Raw genomic sequence first — 20328 nt, 5'->3', positions numbered from 1 at the left:
TGGGAGATTGGCTTGTCCAGGAACAAGCAGCTGCAAGCAGGCCAGGAGGAAGCAGGTAAAGAGCACAGACAGTAAAGAAAGGAGCTCAAGACTATACACAGCTTGGCTTGAACACTGAAGAAATAACATGTATGCTCTGCTGTTTTCTAGTGGATCAGATGCTTTTAAGAAAAAGAATAAAGTATGAATTCATATAGGGTGTTGGTAACTTAATAGAAGTTTTATTTTACACTATCAACTGAAAGTTTATATAAATTATGAAATTAAAAACAGAGTCCACTGAGTGATTGTTAGGGAATGGGTAGGAAAGCATGGGAGTGGAGGATACTCAGCTTTTGTGGTTGTTTGAATTTTTAGCAGTAAAATGATTAACATTTCTTAAATCTGTATTTTTAAAAAATCCTCTTTTTTAAAAACTTTTTGGAAATTGTTGGGCCACAAGGTGTGGTCCTTAAAGCAGTACATTAGCATGAGGCGGTATCAGTGTCTTCCCCAATCACTCTTGATATAAATGTCGAATTTCAGGCCTCATTCAATATCTCTGAAGTCAAAACCTGTGTTTTAACAAGATCTCCAGGTAATCTATATGCACATTTAAATTTAACTCAACATAAATCACAACCCCCTCTCAACCTTTCATGTAGTTGATCAGCAATGGGTAGCTTAGAACACCCTGAGACAGTTAACATTTTCAAAAATAAATTCTTGATCTCCACCTGCCCAGCCTCCCAAAGTAAATCCTCCCTCAGTTTTCCTTCCCTTGGCTAATTTTATCCTTCATAGTTGCTTACGCCATACAACTGAATTATCCTTATCTCCTGTCTCCAACCCCATGTGTAATCCATTTGCAAATGCTTTTGGCTCTACCTCTAAAATATTTCCAAAATCTGACCACTTTGCACCACCTCCACAGCCACAACCATGGGCCAAACCACCATAATGTCCTGCCAAGATTACTGCAACAGTCACAGAACCTTGCCCTTCCCTGGCTACAGTCTAATCTTCATATGTTGACCTGAATTATGTGCCTAAATATAAACTGAATCACACTACTTCTTTGCTCAAACCCTCTGAAGGTTCTCATGTGATGAAAAAAATCAACTTTAATAATCAAAAGAACTCCATATCACACATAAATTTGAGTCAAATAACAGAAATAATCCTTAACATAACTTCTTCAGAGATAAATATCAAACTCCCATTTGCTTTTTTGAACCTGACTCTGTTTTTGAATACAGATTTCACCTCTTTTGTATATGTTTATTCCCTGCTGGTGAGCTCTTCATTTCTTTTAATAGGTTGATACTTGGAAAACAATAAAAGTAAGTATTTTAAAACTGTGCATGTGTGAACTATTTCCCCCCACAACTACATCTCACTCAACATAATGGCCAAAGCCACCACAGTGGCCTAGGAGGCTCCCAGCCTAGCGTGTTCCCAGGCACACACTGCTACAGCTGCCACTGGCTTCTCCCGTGCACTCCGTTTTCAGGGCCCCGCGCTTTCTTAGGGAGTGGCCTCTGACCAGGGCCATGCTGTCCAGCTCCAGTTTCCTCCTTCCTATCTTCTTCCTTGTTAGACTGCCTCAGTAAGCGCTTCTTATAGTTAATATACCTGAATATTTATTTATTTTTAGCTGTCTCTCTGGGCTTCCCTGGTGGTGCAATAGTCACACATGACTTAGCAACCAAACAACTAACTGTCTCTCTCCTTCATTAAATTTAGTAGCAGGGATTTTTCTTTGTCTTCCACACTGATTTATACTCAATACCCAGAATAGTGCCTGATGTGCAGCAGGCTCCTAATAAAACATTTATTAGATAATGAAAAGTGAAAATGAAAATTGAGTCCCTCAGTCACGTCCGACTCTTTGTGACCCGGTGGGCTGTAGCCTATCAGGCTCCCCTCTTCATGGGATTTTCCAGGCAAGAGTACTGGAGTGGGTTGCTAATGGCTTGTGAACAAACAGTCCCCGGGTTTCCTGCACTGCAGGCAGATTCTATACTGTCTGTGTCACCAGGGAAGTCCCATTCATTATTAGACATATAATTTGAAAGATCTTAATAACACTGAGCTGCAGTTAGTGTCATTATTATATCAACTAATTTAATCATTGTAGGTCTATTCTTAGCTTCAGAAGGAATGACACAAATAGGCCAAGTTATTGAAGACTGACACCATGGCCACTAGTTTTCTCATCTTCAAATTTAAGACCTTCCTTTATTTCAGTATTACTGTTTCCTTCAAAGGTAACACGTCTTTTTATCTATGAATATATATTTTACTGGCTGAATTAAAGATTTTCTCAAACTTCACAAAAGACAAAGGCATCTCATCTCTCCTGCAATCTGTGTTAGGCCCTGAAATCTGTTGGGAAAGAAAGACATTGTTGCATTCTCTCTCTTCTTGCTCAGTACCCTGTCTCAGTCCATCAGGCAGGGGTCTCTCTATCTTGTCTCTTTGATTTTCAGTCATTTGAACATGCTTCTAAGTGTAGTTTTCTTTGCATTTATTTTTGCTTGGATTGAGGATAGCCTTCTTGGGCCTGCTGGTTAATGATTCTTGACAAATTTGGAGGAGTCATGAGGTCTATCTCTTTAATTATTTTATTCCATTCACTCTTTCTTCTACTTTCTTTTACTTCTTGTACTCTCTTTACACATATGTTAGACCATCTGACTACTCCACATGGTTTTCCTTTTGTTCTCTTTTATGTTCTTGTCTTCTTTTCTATGTTGTCCCTCCTCTCTCTCTCTCTCCTTCAGTTTGGATAATTTGTCTGAAACTATCTCCATGTTTACTAATCCTTTATTTTACTTTGTCCATCTGGTATTATGGCTATCTAAGGAGTCCTTAATTTCAGATACTGTATTGTTCAGTTTTGGATTTACTTTAAATAGAGCTCATTTCTATGAAATCTTCCACCTTTTCAACATGTCTCTTTATAGTATTAATAACAATTATTTCAAACTTCTGTCTACTTACTCCAAATCTCAGTCATTTGTGGGTCTTTTTCTACTAGTTAAATTTTCTCCTAATAATGGGTCAAATCTTCCTGCTTTTTTAGTATCTTTTTTCTTTTTTAATACATATCAGATACCATGTATAAAGACTATGGAAACAGAAGTCAACGTTATTTTTGCTGAGAGAAGGCACATCTTTTCCCATAAGGTAGCGTGGATAAGGAGTGGATCATTTCTGCCCAGTTTTGGGGGTTGGTTTGCAACTCCAACTAAACTCAATTCATCTTCCATTTGAAATGTCTCAAAGGTGACATGTCCTGTATTTCTTATGGGCCTCCTACAGTGTTGCACTGTTCAACAGAAACATAATGCAAACCACAATTGGAGACACCAATCTAAATTTAAAAATGCTGGCAGTCACACTGAAAAAAGGATTTTAAAAAACAGTGGGAAAATAGTTTTCAATTATTGAGCTCTAAGAGTTCTTTATATATTCTGAACACAAGTCTCGTGATTTTTAAACATTTTCTCCCATTCTGTGAATTATCACATTCTTGACAGAGTCCTCTGCACCACAGAAATTTATAATTTTGGTAGAGCTCATTTTATTTTTTTTCTTTTTTCCCTTATGCTTTTGATGTCATTTTAAAGAAACCATTATCTAATCAAAGGTCACAAAGACTTACTCTTATCCTTCCCCCTGTAAGTTTCAGAATTTTAGCTCTTAATTTTACATTTCTGGTCCTTTTGGCTTAATTTTTATACACAGTGTCAGGTAAGGATATAACTTCATGTCGATATTCAGATATCTAAGTACCATTTGTTGAAAAAAGTATTCTTTACCACTGAGTTGTCTTGGCTCCTTTATCAAAAACCAACTGACGGTAAATGTGGTGGATGGTTTATTTCTGGACTCTCAATTCTGTTCATTGGTCTAGATATCCTACTTTCATACCAGTACTCCACTAGCTTGATTACTGTTGTTTTGTCATAAGTTTTGAAATTCAGCAGTGAGAGTCCTTCAACTTTGTTCTTTTCGAAGACTGTTTTGGCTATTTGGAGTCCCTTGAAATTCCATATGAATAATTTCCTTATAGGTTGTAGAAACTTTACCAATTTCTACAAAGAAGCTAGCTGGAATTCTGATGTGGATCATACTGAATCTGCAGATCAGTTTAAGAAGGATTGACATCTAACAGTATTAAGTGTTTTGATCAATGTACTTGGGCTATAATTCTGTGTATTTAGATTTTCTTTAGTTTCTTTCAACAATGTCCTGTAGTTTTCAGAGTATAAGTTTTCTGATTCTTCTGGTAAATTTATTTGTAAGGATTTAATTCTTTTTGATGATATTATGAATGGAATTGTTTTCTTACTTTCACTTTTGGATAGTTCTTTGCTTATTGCTATTGTGAACTGGTATTTACACAGTCGTTCCTTGGTACTTGTGCAGGACTGATTTTAAGACCCGCTGGGAATACCAAAATCCAGAGACATCCAAGTCCATTAGTCAGCCCTTCACATCCATGGTTCTGTATCTCAGATTCAACCAACCATGAGCTGCGTGGTAATGTATTTACTATTAGAAAAAAAAATCCACATATTTTGAACCTATTGCTCAAGAGTTAACTATATACTGATTTTTTTTTTTTTTAATCTTGCAACTTTCTTGAACTAGTTTATTTGCCCAAAAGTTTTCCAGAGGCTGCCTTAGGATTTTCCATATATAAGATCATGTCATCGGCAAAAAGATACAGTTTTTTTTCTTTCTTACCATCTGGATGCTTTTTATTTCATTTTCCTACCTAACTTCCCTGGCTTCAACCTCTAATTCAATGCTACACAGAAGTGATGTCTTGCTCCTGATATTAAGGGGAGAGCACCCAGTTTTTGATTATGAGTTATAATAGCTGTGGGGTTTTTTACAGAAGCCATTTATCACATTGAGGAAGTTAGAAAAAACAAGACAGAAAGAAGAAACACAAAAGGCAGATTAAAAGAAAGAGGAAGTAAAAACACATGGGAAGGGAGCAGGAGAATGAAATCGCTAAATCACATCATCAAGGGAGGGACTCAATGATAGAAGTATGAATTTAAAATAACTGAAGAGGATTCTAAGATAGATTCTGAAATGCTCTGCCACTGAAGCATATGCTTTTGGAAAAATACATAAAATTCTATGTGCCTTGGCTTTTGTCAATTAGAAAAAGAAAGTAAGGGCATTTACTCTAGAAACATATAACAGCCATTATGTACTTTCTGTGTACATATTTTTACATATTTTCTGTGAGGCAGGATGTGAGGCACTGAAGATCTAAAGAGATAATGTACATTTTCAGACTTAATTCACTTTTTGGCATTGTAATTCTGTATCCTATAAAATAAGTCAGACTATTAACATAGTGAAACAGGGAAGGAAGTGAGATATAGTGAAAGAAGGCAGAAAGTAAATAAAGAAAAAATGTGAAAAGGGAAGAAAGGTAAAGAATGAAGAAAAATACAGAAAGGGAATGAAAAGTTAGGTCTCAAAATAAAAAAATCAAGAAGTGAGTAAGGCGAGAGACTGAAGGGAAAAGAACATTCAAGAAGGACAAAGGGGAGGAAGCAACGAATCATGAAGAGGGGAGTCACATCTTCATAAATGACGGCTGGAGAGCCAGAAAGGAGAAAGGGTAGAGGAGGAGAGGAAGTTAATACCTTTAGTGACTCACTTTATTGATGGTGACAGGGTCTTTTAATAAGAAACATATTTCTTTCACCAAAAGTAAAGCAGAAAACTCTTTGAGGACCACTTACTTCTGAAGTGGAAAAGAAAAGATAAATATACCTGATAGAATTTCCAAATGTTAGAAAATTAAATTGCTTTCACCCACAAAGGATTCTACTGTAATCCTTTCTCTAGATACTGAGGAAGTCAAAGCATGAGTGGTGATATTGGCTCTGTCATTACTTGACTAGGGACAATGATTCTTTTGGCTCCTCAGTGTCCTAATCTATAAATAAAGAAACCATATTAGATGATTCATAAAGCCTGCTTAAAGCCTACTATAAGCTACCAGAAAAAAAAGTAACATAAGAAAGTAACCAAGATATAGAATTCAAAGGCAAACAACAACAACAACAAATCAACTCTAATAACAGAAAAAATTGAGAAAACAAAATCCGTAGGTCCACTTAAAGAAAAAATAGCTGTCATCCTCTAGGTGGTAAATGCATTATAAAAATCACAATCTTTCCTAGCAGTAACATTTATTGGAGAACAGTAGAAATGTATTTCTTGTAAGAGTACAAGAATATAACATCTGAAAAACAGACCAGCAGGAAAAATAAGACACTTGTTCATCTGTATTTCTGTGACTTTTCTCACTTGGTATTATTTGCAACTGTACTTTTGTGTCTGGCAGCTGTGCCAACTTCAGTACGAATGATATATTATTTTTATCATGTTGATTACATGTGTTCACCAGTTTAGTTGTCCATATATGCTTGGTGTGGTTTGCAAATACTCAGTGACAAAATCCAGAGCATGGCATTTTCACAGAAAGTGTTTACTGTGAAATTTCTCCTTAGAAGTTTGCTTTTCTTTACAGCTTTGATCCATATGACATGCACAGTCCTAAATTTCAAATAATGGCTTATAGTTAAATTAAGAAAATGCTTCAGTGTGACACAATATGACTACACTAAGATGTGGTAGTTCTAGGAAGGACCTCATTTTCTCATGTGATTAGAGATTTGGTCAAATTTAAAGTCTGCTAAAATTTTCCAAACTGCGCTTCTTCAGTTTTACAGTGACTTGGTACTTACATTCTGTTATTCATCAACACTTCACAGAAATACTTGATTTGTCTGAATGAATTTAAAAACCCACAACTGAAGAAAATCAGAAAAACCTGGTTTTAAATATCAAAAGATCCTGAATGAAAAGTATTTCTGCAGGCCACACTACACAAGTTTTATTGATCAGTGTATTTCTTTGCAGTATGAAAATGTTGCAAAATTGGACATAAAAAAATAAACTTACTGGTAAATATCTTTCCTGAGGACGGATCTGCCAAGGGGATTGTCAGCCTGGGGAGCCATAGCAACAGAGCCAATCTTCAGAACCATGGTATCTTCCTTTGCTGTCTGATTAACTGTAACGAAAAAAATAGATTCATGAGGAAACAGCAGATCTGTGTGCAACCTCATGTATAGGGAGAAATTTTTGAAGAATGGGATAGACACACATTAAGATAAGACCATAAATGAGGACAAGAAAAAATTTGCTTAAAATAGAAATATTTACTGCTCTGTCCATTGTTTCTTTTATATCCCAATAAGTACTTCTCTGCACAGACAATTAAAAATGGCAATAAAAAAATTCACCCAACACAAAAACATGCAATATTAATTATATATAAGTAATACTGAGTAGTATATTTATCTAATTTCATGATGTGATACTACTACATTTTTCTCCCAAGTGATTTTCAACCCTGAGTTTTCAACACTGTACTGTTGTTTACAAATACATTAAAGGATATCAGAAAGTCAGTAACAAATTCTCCAAGTTGTTTGAATTTACATAATTGTACTAATACAACACACATATACATACAAACACACAAGAGCACTTTAAGGTGTAACATGTCAGCTGAATGGCTGCAACAGTAAAGAAAGAAAAACCAAGTAACTGATTAATATATAAGGACATTTCAACTTGCTATTCTAGGTATTTTTTTATGTTAATAATTTCTACCGTGGAACTGCTTGAGAAATAGTAATTTCACACCTGTGTAAAAGTCCTATTTCCTAATGGAACCTAAAACTAAGGTAAGTATTCTCAGAAAACAAGAAAAGGTAAAAGGGTGTATTAATTCTGATTCTTTAAACTGAATTAAAAAAAATTTATCACATGTTCTCATGTTACAAAGCTAAACAATTCTAAGCCATCGGCTAATTCAATGTCTTTTTAAAAAATTATTTGGAATAAAGAACTTTTTTGGATGCCCTCATTAATTTACATTAAATTTATTCCCTCTTTTGCCACAGATGAGTCTACTGCAGTAGCTGTTCAAAACTGTTTAAAAATTGTTAACAATATATAATTTTCTGGGTTTTGAAGAAAACATATAGTAAAATTCATAATTTGTTTCAAAGAACTATCATCTGCCACAAATGGAACAGAAAAGGACTGGCTGCAAGACCTCAGGAATATCCTGAACAGAACATGCCTACAAAGGCATACAATCCATATTTCCCAAACTGTGGTGCCCAAAGAATGCAAAAGCTAAGAGATTATTTCCAGCTGCTTTGACAAAACACTTGGTATGGTCTGACTTAGATTAGTCTAAAAAAGAAAGTCAGAATTAGGAAAATCAGAAAAAATAAGAAGAAAGATATTCGGTGAGGAAAAGAAGGAACCAGAATAAGATGTACATAAGGGAGAGGCAAAATGGCAGGGGAAGGGGTAAGACAGCATAGAGGGAAGAAAGAGATGAGCTATCATAATAAACATCAGCATGTGGATGCTGCAACACAGATGATATTTTTGAATGTCCACAGCAAAAAAGATCAAATTAAACACTACTTCTCATGAAGTTACACTATTTTCAAATGACTAGAGGTCTGGCTTGATTATAGGTCCTTATACTATGAAAACTGTTTACATTTCACAGATCCTGCATTTTATGTCAGGCTTATCAAATAGTTTCATGTGGGTAAAACCTCTGATTAAGCAGAAGGCATCAATTAAATCAATAAATAGTAAGCCTGGAGAATAGACCATACCACAAAAGTGCAATTAGTGTACTTGCTAACTGTTCTTCCAGGCTACAGATACTACCCACCATAGGAAAGTCTAAAATGTAATAGAAACACTGCAGTAAATGAGGTACACATGGAAGAAAAATGATGTCCTTAGTGTTACATACAAAGCCAGATCCAAGAACAGAATTCTGTTTCTGTTAGAGCCAAAAGTATTCTCACTAGATTAAACTGACTACAAAGTTACATAATAATAATAAAAACCATTTAATGTATATCATTCACGAACTAACTTAAAATAATCAATTTTATTATAGAAAGTATTCAGCTTATCAAAATGTATCCAGAGATATAAGAAAAACTAGTAAAAATAGGTATTTATATAAGAAAGCGCCTTGGGTCATGTCTTTAGTTATTTGATAGCTAGGGGAAAAAAAAACAAAACAAGCTTTCCTTTTTTGGTTTATTTCACCTGCATTTAATAGTTGGACCAAATGAGGAAATATTCCCTCTAGAAGCATTTTCAACATGAAAATGAATGCCTTCCTTCTTTGCTGTAACTGTATTTTTAAAAATTGAGCCTCATGAGGAACTACTCACTCTAGAAGACTCATACCAGATCCAAAAAACAGCCCTCTGTTATGAAATAAATAGCTTAAGCTGGAAGTCAAACACCTGTAGATTCACAATCTTGATAATAATTGCACATAAACCAAGCAATATTCAAGTTGAAAACCAGACTTTAATATAACTTCTTTAAATATTAGAAAGTTAAATATATTTTTATTATTAATTGAATTTTACAGATGAACTATTAGAAACTTGTACATTTCATGTAAAATGAAACATATGTCTGAAAGACTTTATCTTTTCTTGAGGCAAGAGAGTATGTATTGAAAATGAAAAGGCTAAGAACAAATCTGAAATTATGAGTTTGATTAAGTAACCAAAAGCTTAAAAGAGCAGAATCTTCATGAAATTGTCAGACAATATCAGATTGTTGTTCATAACTAAGTTTTTAAAAAATTCAATATGAAATAAAAACATTTTAGAGACTTCAATTTTCCTTTAAGATTCTCAGTATAAACTCTATATAATAAAACATTTAAAGTCTCAAAGGTATTTGAACTTGCCATTGCAATGTTAAACTTCTATAAAGCCACAACTATAATGACAACCTCACATAAAGCTATCAACAAAAGGTACTATTAGTTATTGATATATTTTCAGCTGAAGATACAATGAAGGTTCAATACTATGTAACCCAGTGATTATGTACATTAATGGGAAATACAGTCACATCCAGTTTGCCAATCATCTCTGACAGACAGACACAAACTTCTTGGAAATAGTTTTATAGTTTCTGCTAAGAAGTATGAAATAGCAACATTTCAGTATGCTATCACACTCAGTAAGACATAATTTACATTCAGTTTAATTAATCTGAATAAAAATATTATGCTCATCTGAATTACAGCAGTAATGAAGAAAGATAAAGTGTCCCCAAAATTTAACATAATATGTCAAGACAATGGAATTTTTGACAAACATTTATATTCATATATATTTTGTGGATAGGCACATGTTTTGGCAATTCACAGTATCTCAGATACAGACATGAGAACAGGTATAAGCAAAGATATACATGCTGATATAAATACAGGTGTACACAGACACAGACACACACACAGACACACACACACACAGAGTCAAATTGCAAAAAAAAAAGAAAACACGTGTACAATACATTGCAGGTCAAACAACAGGCTTCACACACAGACTTCTTAATAAATGACGAAGAACGGATGAGCAACTCTTTAGGGAAAAAAGTATACTTTTCATTAATGAGACTGACAAAAGACCAAAAAGTATGACAGATCTCTATTACAAAGACAGCAAGGAAACAGTATAAACTGGTCAGGCAATTTATAGGAGGGCATTTTGACATCCCTTAATATTTTTAAGGTAGATACCCTTTGATCTAGCAATCTTTTTGCTAGAAATTTATTCTATATATACTCACCCAAGTCATGAAAAATACCAGCAAAAGGTGTATATTACACAGAGTGTTCATATAAGCAAAGGATCAAAATTAACCAAAAGTCCACAGAGACATGCGGCAGACAGTATTTTCCAAAGATGGCTGTAACAACAAGGCCCCTTCCCTAACTTCCACCTCATATGCTCTTATTCAAGGTTAATTACTTAGCAGGTACTTCAGGATCAGAATTCTGAAATTATACCTTAAAAATTCCACCACAAGCAGCACCAAAAAAGAACAAAGGAGCTTGAAAAATAAACTAGGAAGAATCTAGAAACCTTCTGTAATTACAAACAATGGAAGATTTTCCTACTTACAGCAAAGAAATGGGAAATTTAAAGCAGTATCAACAAAACTGTGTGATACACAGTATTCATCACAAAATTTAAATGTTCATAAAACAATAAGCCAACAAACAAAACAAATATACGCACAAAAGAGATAAAGCTTTTCCTTTCCCTCCCTTTTCTCAAATAGCCAGATGAGTATCCCTTTGGACATCTATACAAATCAATGAAGCACAGAACCTGTTTCGATAAAACACCACTGAGTATGACAGAAAAATGAGGCAGGGGTCAACCAATGAAGCTCCTGACCTCTGTCTACTGTGAAGGTGCTCAGCACACCCACCACCTTTACTAAGAGGCAACACCCTCCACGCTTCCTGTTGACTCAACACTATCACTCAGAAACTGCTACAAATCCTGCCCTTGTCAAAAGAGCTTCAAAGCAGACTGGTGGTTAATCAAGACCATGGAATTCTCAATAAAGAACTGCCATATAAGCCAGCAATTTAACCCCGAGGTACATACTCAAAAGAATCAAAATCAGCTTGAACAGACAAGTATATAGCAGCATTACTCACAATATCAGTGGAAACAATCCAAGTGTCTGATGGAAGAATGGATTAAAAAAGAGGGGTATATCCATACAATAGATACTATTCTGCCATACAAATAAATGAAATTATGATGCATGGTATACAACGTGAATGAACCCTGAGAACATTATGCTAAGCGAAATACGCCAGACAAAAAAGGACAAATATTCTCTGATTCAACTCATATGAAATACCTACAACAGGCAAATTCAGAGAGACAGAAAGTAAGCAAGGGGGAGTTATTCTTCAATCTGTAAGGTACAGAGTTACTGCTTGGGGTGATGAAAACATTTTGGAGATAGAAAGTGGGAATGGCTACACAAGATTGCCAATATAATTTATTCCATTAATGCAGTATGTGGAGTGTTGGCTGATTTTTTAAAGCAATTTTTAGTTATCTTAGGTATATAGAACAGAATATTGGAGGTCAACAAAACAAATGACAGAAAGTATAAGCTTTATTAGCAAAAGACCTAAAGAAAAACATCTATTTCTTACTCTAGTAATCAATCAGCAGAGTCAGAAACACACACAGTATTTAAAAGTTATTTAAAATAAGACTGGAAAAAAAATTCTGAAGAGAATACCTTCAATACTTGGCTGCATTTCTTCTGTTTTCGGAACAAAAATTCTGATTACGCTTGTGTTGATATAAATCAAAGGTAAATTGCGTGAAGTCACTGTATGGGTCCTCATGGGCTGACCAGGAGATTTTCTTTTCTCTTTTTGGGTTCTTGATAGTTTTGCTTGAAATATACTTGCAATGGCATTAAGTAAAGGAAAACAAAGGACAATATCAAAGGCTTGTGCTGAAAGAAGTATTTCATGAAGAAAATGAGGGGAACCATCTGTTAAACCTTCAGATAACTTATGAAAACTTCTTCGCTCATTTCTTGATGTTAACTTGTGGCGAACATTTTTTGTTACAGCTTTTGTGTATGTCAAAGACAGAAATCCATGCTGCTGCTGAGAGCCATCTAGAAGCTTTGCAGTTGTCTGTTCCAGAAAGAGGAAATCACAATACATATTTTATTCAAAAAGAAAAAAAAATTTGAAAGCAGAAAACAATCTAGGTCGGTACTATAATCTTTTGTTATGTCCATATTTTTTCCCCATGATTGATCAATGTTTAATATAAATAAAAAAATAAAAACACACTTCTTAACGAGCACATTACTGATCAATTCTATAGACAGGGCAAAAGCCTTTAAGACTCAGAATGACTGAACTCAGTTTAGGAATCCTGGGTTGTAGTTCTAGGTCCTGAGAGAGGTAATTAACCTCTTTGTACCTCTTTCGATAATTTCTACATTTTCTACAACATTCAGAATTTGGGACAGTTCATATATAGATTTATCTTTCCATTCTTGATAATTTTTCATTAAGAGTAGCAATATGCTGTCATAATTTGGGTCAGACAGGGTTTGTTTATGAAAGAAAAATTTAAATAACCATGTTATGTATTTTCATTTGTGATCAACAATGTGAAAAGTTGATTGACTTCACATTTATAAAAACAAAGTTTTTCTTCTGTAATCTCACTAATATATATGAAGAGCCCATAAGACAAGCATCACTGCTATCACACTGATAACTGAATTAACCATTTAATGCATATAAAGAGAAAATGGTATCACAAGACAAAAATAGCTCTCTTTTAGAACTTGTCTATTTTCCGGGACTATCATATTGTTTATAAAATCTACCTAACAACTCTCTTTCAACTCATATTCCCTGGGTTTATACCATATTAAGACGTATAAACATCTGATTGAGACTGAAAACTATATCATAACAACTTCAGTACTTGTGACAAAACTTGTCCAATAAACTTATATTCAAATCGAACACTAAAATTATAGTATAAGAGCATACTTTTAAGGGTAAAGTAAAACATGTAATTTGAATTTCTCAACATATAAAAAGGATAGTTTTGAGAAAAGTTTTCCTGAACCAATTAGTGTACATAAAATTCTATTTTGCAAATTAATCAAAATATAATTACTCAAAATACAACCCCTCTTCCCAAGGCTTGATGAAGATTTTTAGTTATTGGAGTTTAAAGATGTTAAGAGAGGAAGTGAACTGAGGAAGAATGAAAAAGAAGGAAATACATTCACATAAACAAGAAAAAAGTGAGAAGGAGCAAAGCAACAATATGTCAGAGCCTACATTATTCTATCATCAGTAAACCTCTTCTATTTTCTGCCTCTCATTTTGCTGCCTATCACACGAGAAGAAAATAGTATGAAACTCAGTGCTCTGTTAATTTTGTTTTAAATTTGGATTTTATAGTGAAGAAAGACAAGATAAAATTTACCTTTGCAAAAGTATCTCAAAATCAATTTTTTGACCATTAAAAAGAGCTTGTAAAGTAAGCATTAAATAGATATGCAATATAATAACTTCATATAATTGTCCTGCCCTCAGAACATTTTTACTTTGTCCAACTTTCTCACTGCATTTTATCTTATTTCCCTCTCTTTTGGCTTTCTACACTCAAAACAAAAGGAAATACAGTAAAACAAGAAAAAGAGATTGCAATCTCATCACTATGATTGGAGGCGGGCAAGTGTAGATGGACAAGGGTGCTGCGGCTGGACGCAACAGGAGAGGCCACAGCAACACTGTCTCTAGGTCTCAACTGGGATGAGGGTGTGGAGGGGTAGAACCAACCCCGAATCTACATAAATCACCCCAAAGCTTAACGAATGGCAACATCTGAATCCTGGAAACGGTATAAAAAGTGTTTGACAGTATAAATGTTTTGATTTGGTAAAGATACCTTTAAACATGTTGACTGTAGGTATTCTTAAAAGGTAAATACCCATGAGGGCAAGTGTGCTGAAGTGCTGCATTCCTAACTGCGCTAGTAAGATGAGGGAAAAAACTTAAAAGAATGGATAAATACTAGCTGGAATTGAGATAAGTATTACTTTTCATACAGTTATAATAATATTTTATACTACTTAAAATGAAAGTCAGACCAATGATAATTATTAAAATGTTAAGAAAATTCAAAATTTAGAAAAATTGATAAAATTCTAAAACACATTAATAATAATTTTGGTTTGCTTTCATGAATACATGTTAAAATTGTTAAGAAAGCTTCTCATGGATGCTAATGAACATTAAAGAGAAGAAAATAAATCTAAACAGAATGTCCATTAATACAAAGGCCACATTTAGGGACAATTTTTATCCAGACTAGACTACAAAAAATTCAAAAATCAAATCAGAAACTAGTATTTGCTATGCAATTACAGTGTTAAACACTAAATCTAAGAACACCATTATTTTAAATATTTGGCTAATTTTTACACTTTATTTTTAAACGTATATGTCTAAATACCTTTTAAGTTACAAAAAAGGGGAAATGAATACTAGTTTTCAGATGCTGAGAAAATATTTAATAACATTTGCACTTATTTAACAGTTTCTTAAGAGGATTTCTATTACCATTGTGAAAATCTACTCTTAATATTTAAAATTTACATGTATTTTTATTGACTTAAAAATACCATTTAAAAGAACTAGCTTAATAATATATTCAGATATTTTGTACCACCAGTGGGAAAAAAGTTCTAAACTTCTAAAACCCACTGGTGTACAGACTAGTGTTCCTCTTTCATCTAGTAATTGACAGATGTACAACCTTGTCCAGATTTAAGAGGCACCAAATAAATAAGGCACTTGGAGTTAGTTCTGAGAAGGAAACGGCATAATAACAGGGGAAAAAGCAGTGCAAGGAAGAATCATAAAAGGAATGACAAAAGCAGTATGGTCAACTCTTGATCAGTCAGTATATGTACAATTTAACAAGCATACATAACATCCCACTTTGATTTTCCAATGATGATGATAAAATTAGTTTATATTCAGTAAACCAGAATGACAAAAAGCATATTCAAGTAACCCAGAAACAAACTGGATTATAGTGAAAACAGTCTATGATTTAAGAATACATAATAGTTCATTTACAGAGCAAAAGACACAGAGGAAGATAAAAATCAAGAGTTGACTCTATGGATAGTTCTATTCCTTCTCTGGGTTCCTGTTAATGGGAGTTCTGTAGCATAATTTAAAAATGATTTCTTACAGAAGGAAAGAAGCCAGAGCAATTACTGAAAGGGTCCTGCTTGCTGATGGGTCGAACCAACAAGGTGCGTCTGTTCAGCTTGTCAGTACAGGAAAGGAAGACACCTCCACATTGCCCCAGAGACCAACACTCTTCCCCAAGGCTTGAGGTGATGGACAGGAGCAAAGAAGGTGAAAAGACAAAAAGCAATAAAAGCCATAAGCAAAAAAAAAAATCTGGACAGTTTTAATTTTGCTCAAGTTTGCAAAGGTTTAGGTTTGAGCCACTGCTAGGTATGGCCTCTGTCTGCACCATCTTCTGCAAAAGCATTGTTAATGGAAGTAAACAAAAAATTGTTGCTTTTAGTGTAAATGACTACTTTTAATTTATAATAAAGGACAATCCAACATGAACTCACTTATGGAAAAACTTAGGAAAAACTTCTAGAAAATCAACATACTAATACACTAATGACAAAGTATATTAATAAAAGCAATCCTACCTTGACCTTATTAAAAATTTACTTAATTGCTGTAACAGGAAAATGGTTACAAAACATAAGCAACTTAAAGGAATAGTTTTACTTTGTAATGTAATTTTGTAAGAATAGGTCAAAAAGAATTTGCTGAGCTCTAATTCTTATAACCATTAGTCCTACTGCATGAAAGAACAAAGATAAACAGTTTATAATATATTTTTAAAAAGTCATAATTACTAAATGAGTCTCACCACAGGTTTTTCTTTGCACTGTAGAAATACTCCTTCAAAATGTCCTGACTGCCAACCTTCCCCTGGCCTGGAAAACATAAGTTCACCTTATCTGTTCTCTTCAATTTTTCTGAGTTAAGACATTGAGCATATATAACTATTTCAAGTCATAATGATGTAAACAGTACTACACTGAACTAAAACGTGAAACTGACAAAGCAATCAATAGAACAATTCACATTAGCACCACACCCTGGTAGTTCTGCAGAGAGCACCTGTCTTAATGGTAAATTATATATTTACCAAGGTTATTTTTCTATCTCATTCATGTGACTCTGGGCTCCCCTTGTGGCTTAGACTCCATTATTCTTGCCTGGAGAATCCCATGGACAGAGGAGCCTAGTGGACTACAGATCATGGTGTCGCAGAGTTGGACATGACTGAGCAACTGAGCATGAGCACATGTGACTCTAAGGTCCATAAGGGTATGTTTTATGCCTATTATTGCTGAGCACTATATCCCTAGTGCTTAGTATAGTGCTTGGGATATAATACACACTTAATAAACATTTTGATTAAAATGAATAAACTAAATATTTAAAACTTACATAAAATTAACAGCAAAATCATTGATAATCTATAACATAAATGGTAATATTCACATAAGAAATTATTTCAGCAATAAAATAAAATTCACATATATTTGCTAGGATCATTTTGATATGGAGATATACCATTCAAAAGGAACTGAACCACCCCATTATCGAAAATCTATCACTGATTCACTGTTACTCCAACAGAAACAATTATCATATACTTGGGAAAATAATACTATTATAACAGGTCTTAATATATACCCAGCAAAATATTTTGACCATCACAATTTTGACACAATTTTTGGCTTTGACAGAGTTGATAGTTATTTACATAAATGATATACATAATAAAGAATGAAAAATCAAATGTTTTAAATGTAGAATTAGAAATCTCTTTAAAAAGACTTTGGTTTTTAGAGTATATAATGTATCGATAAAGGTACAGAAACATGTGTACTTTTGCAGACACTAATTGTTGGTGAATAAATAAGAATCCAGGGGAAAAAAGGACTTTAAGGCTGCTTCTTTTCCAAAATACTATGAAAATGAATATATGATGTTGTTTAGAAAACATTTTTTAAAAACTACATGTGAGTTTTACAGTGTATGAATCATATTTCAATTATTAAAAAAAAAATTCCAGGGTAGTATTGTAAACCAAAAAAACCCCAAAGGCATCTGTATTTTTATTTGGGAAAAATTGATGATAAACTGTTATATATATATCTTTATGGAAATATCTAAAACTTTATTTTTTTACTACCATCATTCAATATTATAAAAAAAATCATACTTAATCTCCTTTTGGTAGAAATTTATTAGGAAGGAAAAATATGGTTATAGGAACATCTATTGATACCACAGGTATATTAATCTTCTGTGAGTTAAGAAGTCCTCAGAGTTGTAAGGAACGTGAGAAGCTGCTCCACTTCTATAATGGTATAGGGAGTGGGTGAGGAGTGCACAGCAAAAACCAAAGCCATTAGCTGTGTCCTAGGCATCTTAGCAAATATACAACACGCACAACAAACTGTGAAGTGATTAGTGAAAGCAGCTTATTTCATTTAATATGACAAGGTGGATATTTAGGAACAGATTTGCCCTCTTATAAAATAAAACTTTATTATATTCCATATATGAATGATACTAAGTAAAATTAATATACCTGTTAAGAACCATCTTTGGGAACATCTACAATATTTTTTAAAATAACTAATCAAATAAAAATTTTAAAATTCTTTCATAGACTTTGGTCAAAGAAAATAGTTTTTCCCATATTCATTATTTATTACTTACTTGCTTCTATAGTGATCAATATTGAAACTTTCTATTTTACATTTCACTTTGGTGTACACATCCTGGACATCTATTGAAGCACTGAGATCTTCTAGTTCACTGACCATACAAAGTTCTGCAAGAGGAAGCAAATACTAAATTAGTATAGGGCTCACAATCAACATAAAAACTTTCAATTTTACATTTAACGTTGCCATATATATCCTTGACATGTACAGAGGGACTGACAGTTTCTGTTCATTAACCACATAAAATTTTATAATAACTAGCAAAATTAATATTAATATATGCATCAAAATAAAGATAGGATACTTATTTCAAAATAAGGGAAATACTAGTTAATGCATGAAGTATTACATCTAGTATCAGTCAACAATCTCTGCAATATTTTCAGTGATATGACCACTGAAGAAAGTACAAATACGGTTAAAATAATATGTTTTATATTGGTGACTTTTACCACAATTAAAAAAAAAAATTACCTCATGGCTTTTGGAGTGAATTTTAATACAAACAAGACAGAATTGAGGTAAGATAGGCACCACGTTAGTACTGCTAATAGAAATCACTTGAATTAGATCTAATGATGTTTGATTTAAATGACAATGATTAAATAAAACAAGTTCTCCAATTTCTTCTAAAAACGGTGTTTAATATTTTATCTGTAGAGTAGAAAAGTAACCCTATACCTATGCCTTTATTGTCAGGATCTGGAGCAAAGAGCTTTATAGTAATCTTGGGGAGCACCCACTGCATCCACAGACTAACACGACCACTGGATCCACCGATGTTACTTGTCGTCTGTTCCAAGGTAACAGAATCTGAGAATGGTGAATCATCAACAGCTTGTACAGAATCTCCCTGGGATAAGAAATAACAACAACAATAGTTTTTAACTTGACTAAATATAAGAAAAAATTTACCATTTAAGTAAATATAAATAAATATACACATAAATAAACAATAATGTTTATATTTATATTGATATAAACATAAATATTTATATAATATTAAATGTTAAAGTGTATAAATAATAAATATTTATATAAATATAAATAAATAAAAATTTACCATCTGTAATTATTCCTTATAATTTATATGATAATGCAAATCATCTAAGTGCTTATATATAATGCCAATAATACAAACATAGACTAATCATATCATTTTCATAGTTTCAGTGTACATGCATGCCATTCCAGATTCCTCTAAACAAGTTAGGATCATACTAATGAATATTTTCTTATAGAATAGCTATAGCCAAGGGCCAAATCTGGCTCTATTTTTGGAAATAAAGTTTAACTACCTCACAGTCACATCACTCATTTATCTATTGCCTATGACTACTGTTTAGCAGAGACATGTAGTTGCTTTAGAGATGCTATGATCCGCAAAGCCTACAATATTTACTATCTTGCCATTAAAATGTCTGTCTACCCCTACTATGGCGCATTTATGTATGAATCTATGACAATCATAGAAAAATATAGCATAATTAGCATGATTTAAAAAACAGCAAAGCATGCATCATGCCTCACATAGTTTAGTAGTAAGAGGAGTTTTAAAAGTTAGCAGATTCAATGCCAGATTTTTTAAATGACTGATGTGGTTAGAAGGCTCTTAATTAGAGGTAGAGAACATAAGCTTATTCAATTCAACAAATACATAATGAATTCCAGTTATGTATAAGGTCCTAAATTTGGTACTAACAAACTTTCTGAAAAAGGTCTGTTGGGTGGTATTTTTTTTTTAATCTTTTCAACAGATGAAAATAAATCCTTGTTTGAAGATAAACAGGTTCAGTCTCAAAGGTAGGAAGAGACAGTGCCTGAGACAGCGATTACTCATGGATTACCTAATTAAGGATTTAGGTTTTTTAAATCCCAACCTTGCTGTCCATTGAAAACATTCAAAACAACTTGATAAGCTAAACCCATTCTCTGTGAACTGATCAAATACACCATAGCATGCTTGCTTAAAGATGTATATATATTTAAATACTCATTATATGCACTTAA

At 33.3% G+C, this 20328-nt stretch overlaps 1 protein-coding gene across 7 annotated transcripts in view; it reads right to left on the bottom strand.

Moving 5' to 3' along the window:
- Positions 1 to 20328, bottom strand: part of VPS13B (vacuolar protein sorting 13 homolog B) — a 786697-nt gene that overhangs the window by 346819 nt on the left and 419550 nt on the right. For 5 of the 7 annotated variants that reach the window (XM_018058286.1, XM_018058288.1, XM_018058291.1 and 2 more), the window contains 5 exons: positions 19000 to 19171; positions 18311 to 18425; positions 15732 to 15873; positions 12220 to 12628; positions 6988 to 7099 (listed from right to left, as the gene is read on the bottom strand). In XM_018058286.1, the coding sequence (XP_017913775.1) occupies positions 6988 to 7099; positions 12220 to 12628; positions 15732 to 15873; positions 18311 to 18425; positions 19000 to 19171 (950 nt within the window). Of the gene's footprint in view, positions 1 to 6987; positions 7100 to 12219; positions 12629 to 15731; positions 15874 to 16439; positions 16507 to 18310; positions 18426 to 18999; positions 19172 to 20328 lie in introns of all 7 variants that reach the window. The other 2 variants (XR_001919125.1, XM_018058289.1) reach the window with 2 other exon arrangements.

Source organism: Capra hircus, chromosome 14, assembly GCF_001704415.2.
Source record: "Capra hircus breed San Clemente chromosome 14, ASM170441v1, whole genome shotgun sequence".
Lineage (NCBI taxonomy): Eukaryota > Metazoa > Chordata > Mammalia > Artiodactyla > Bovidae > Capra > Capra hircus.
This window is presented reverse-complemented; position numbering and strand designations above follow the sequence as displayed.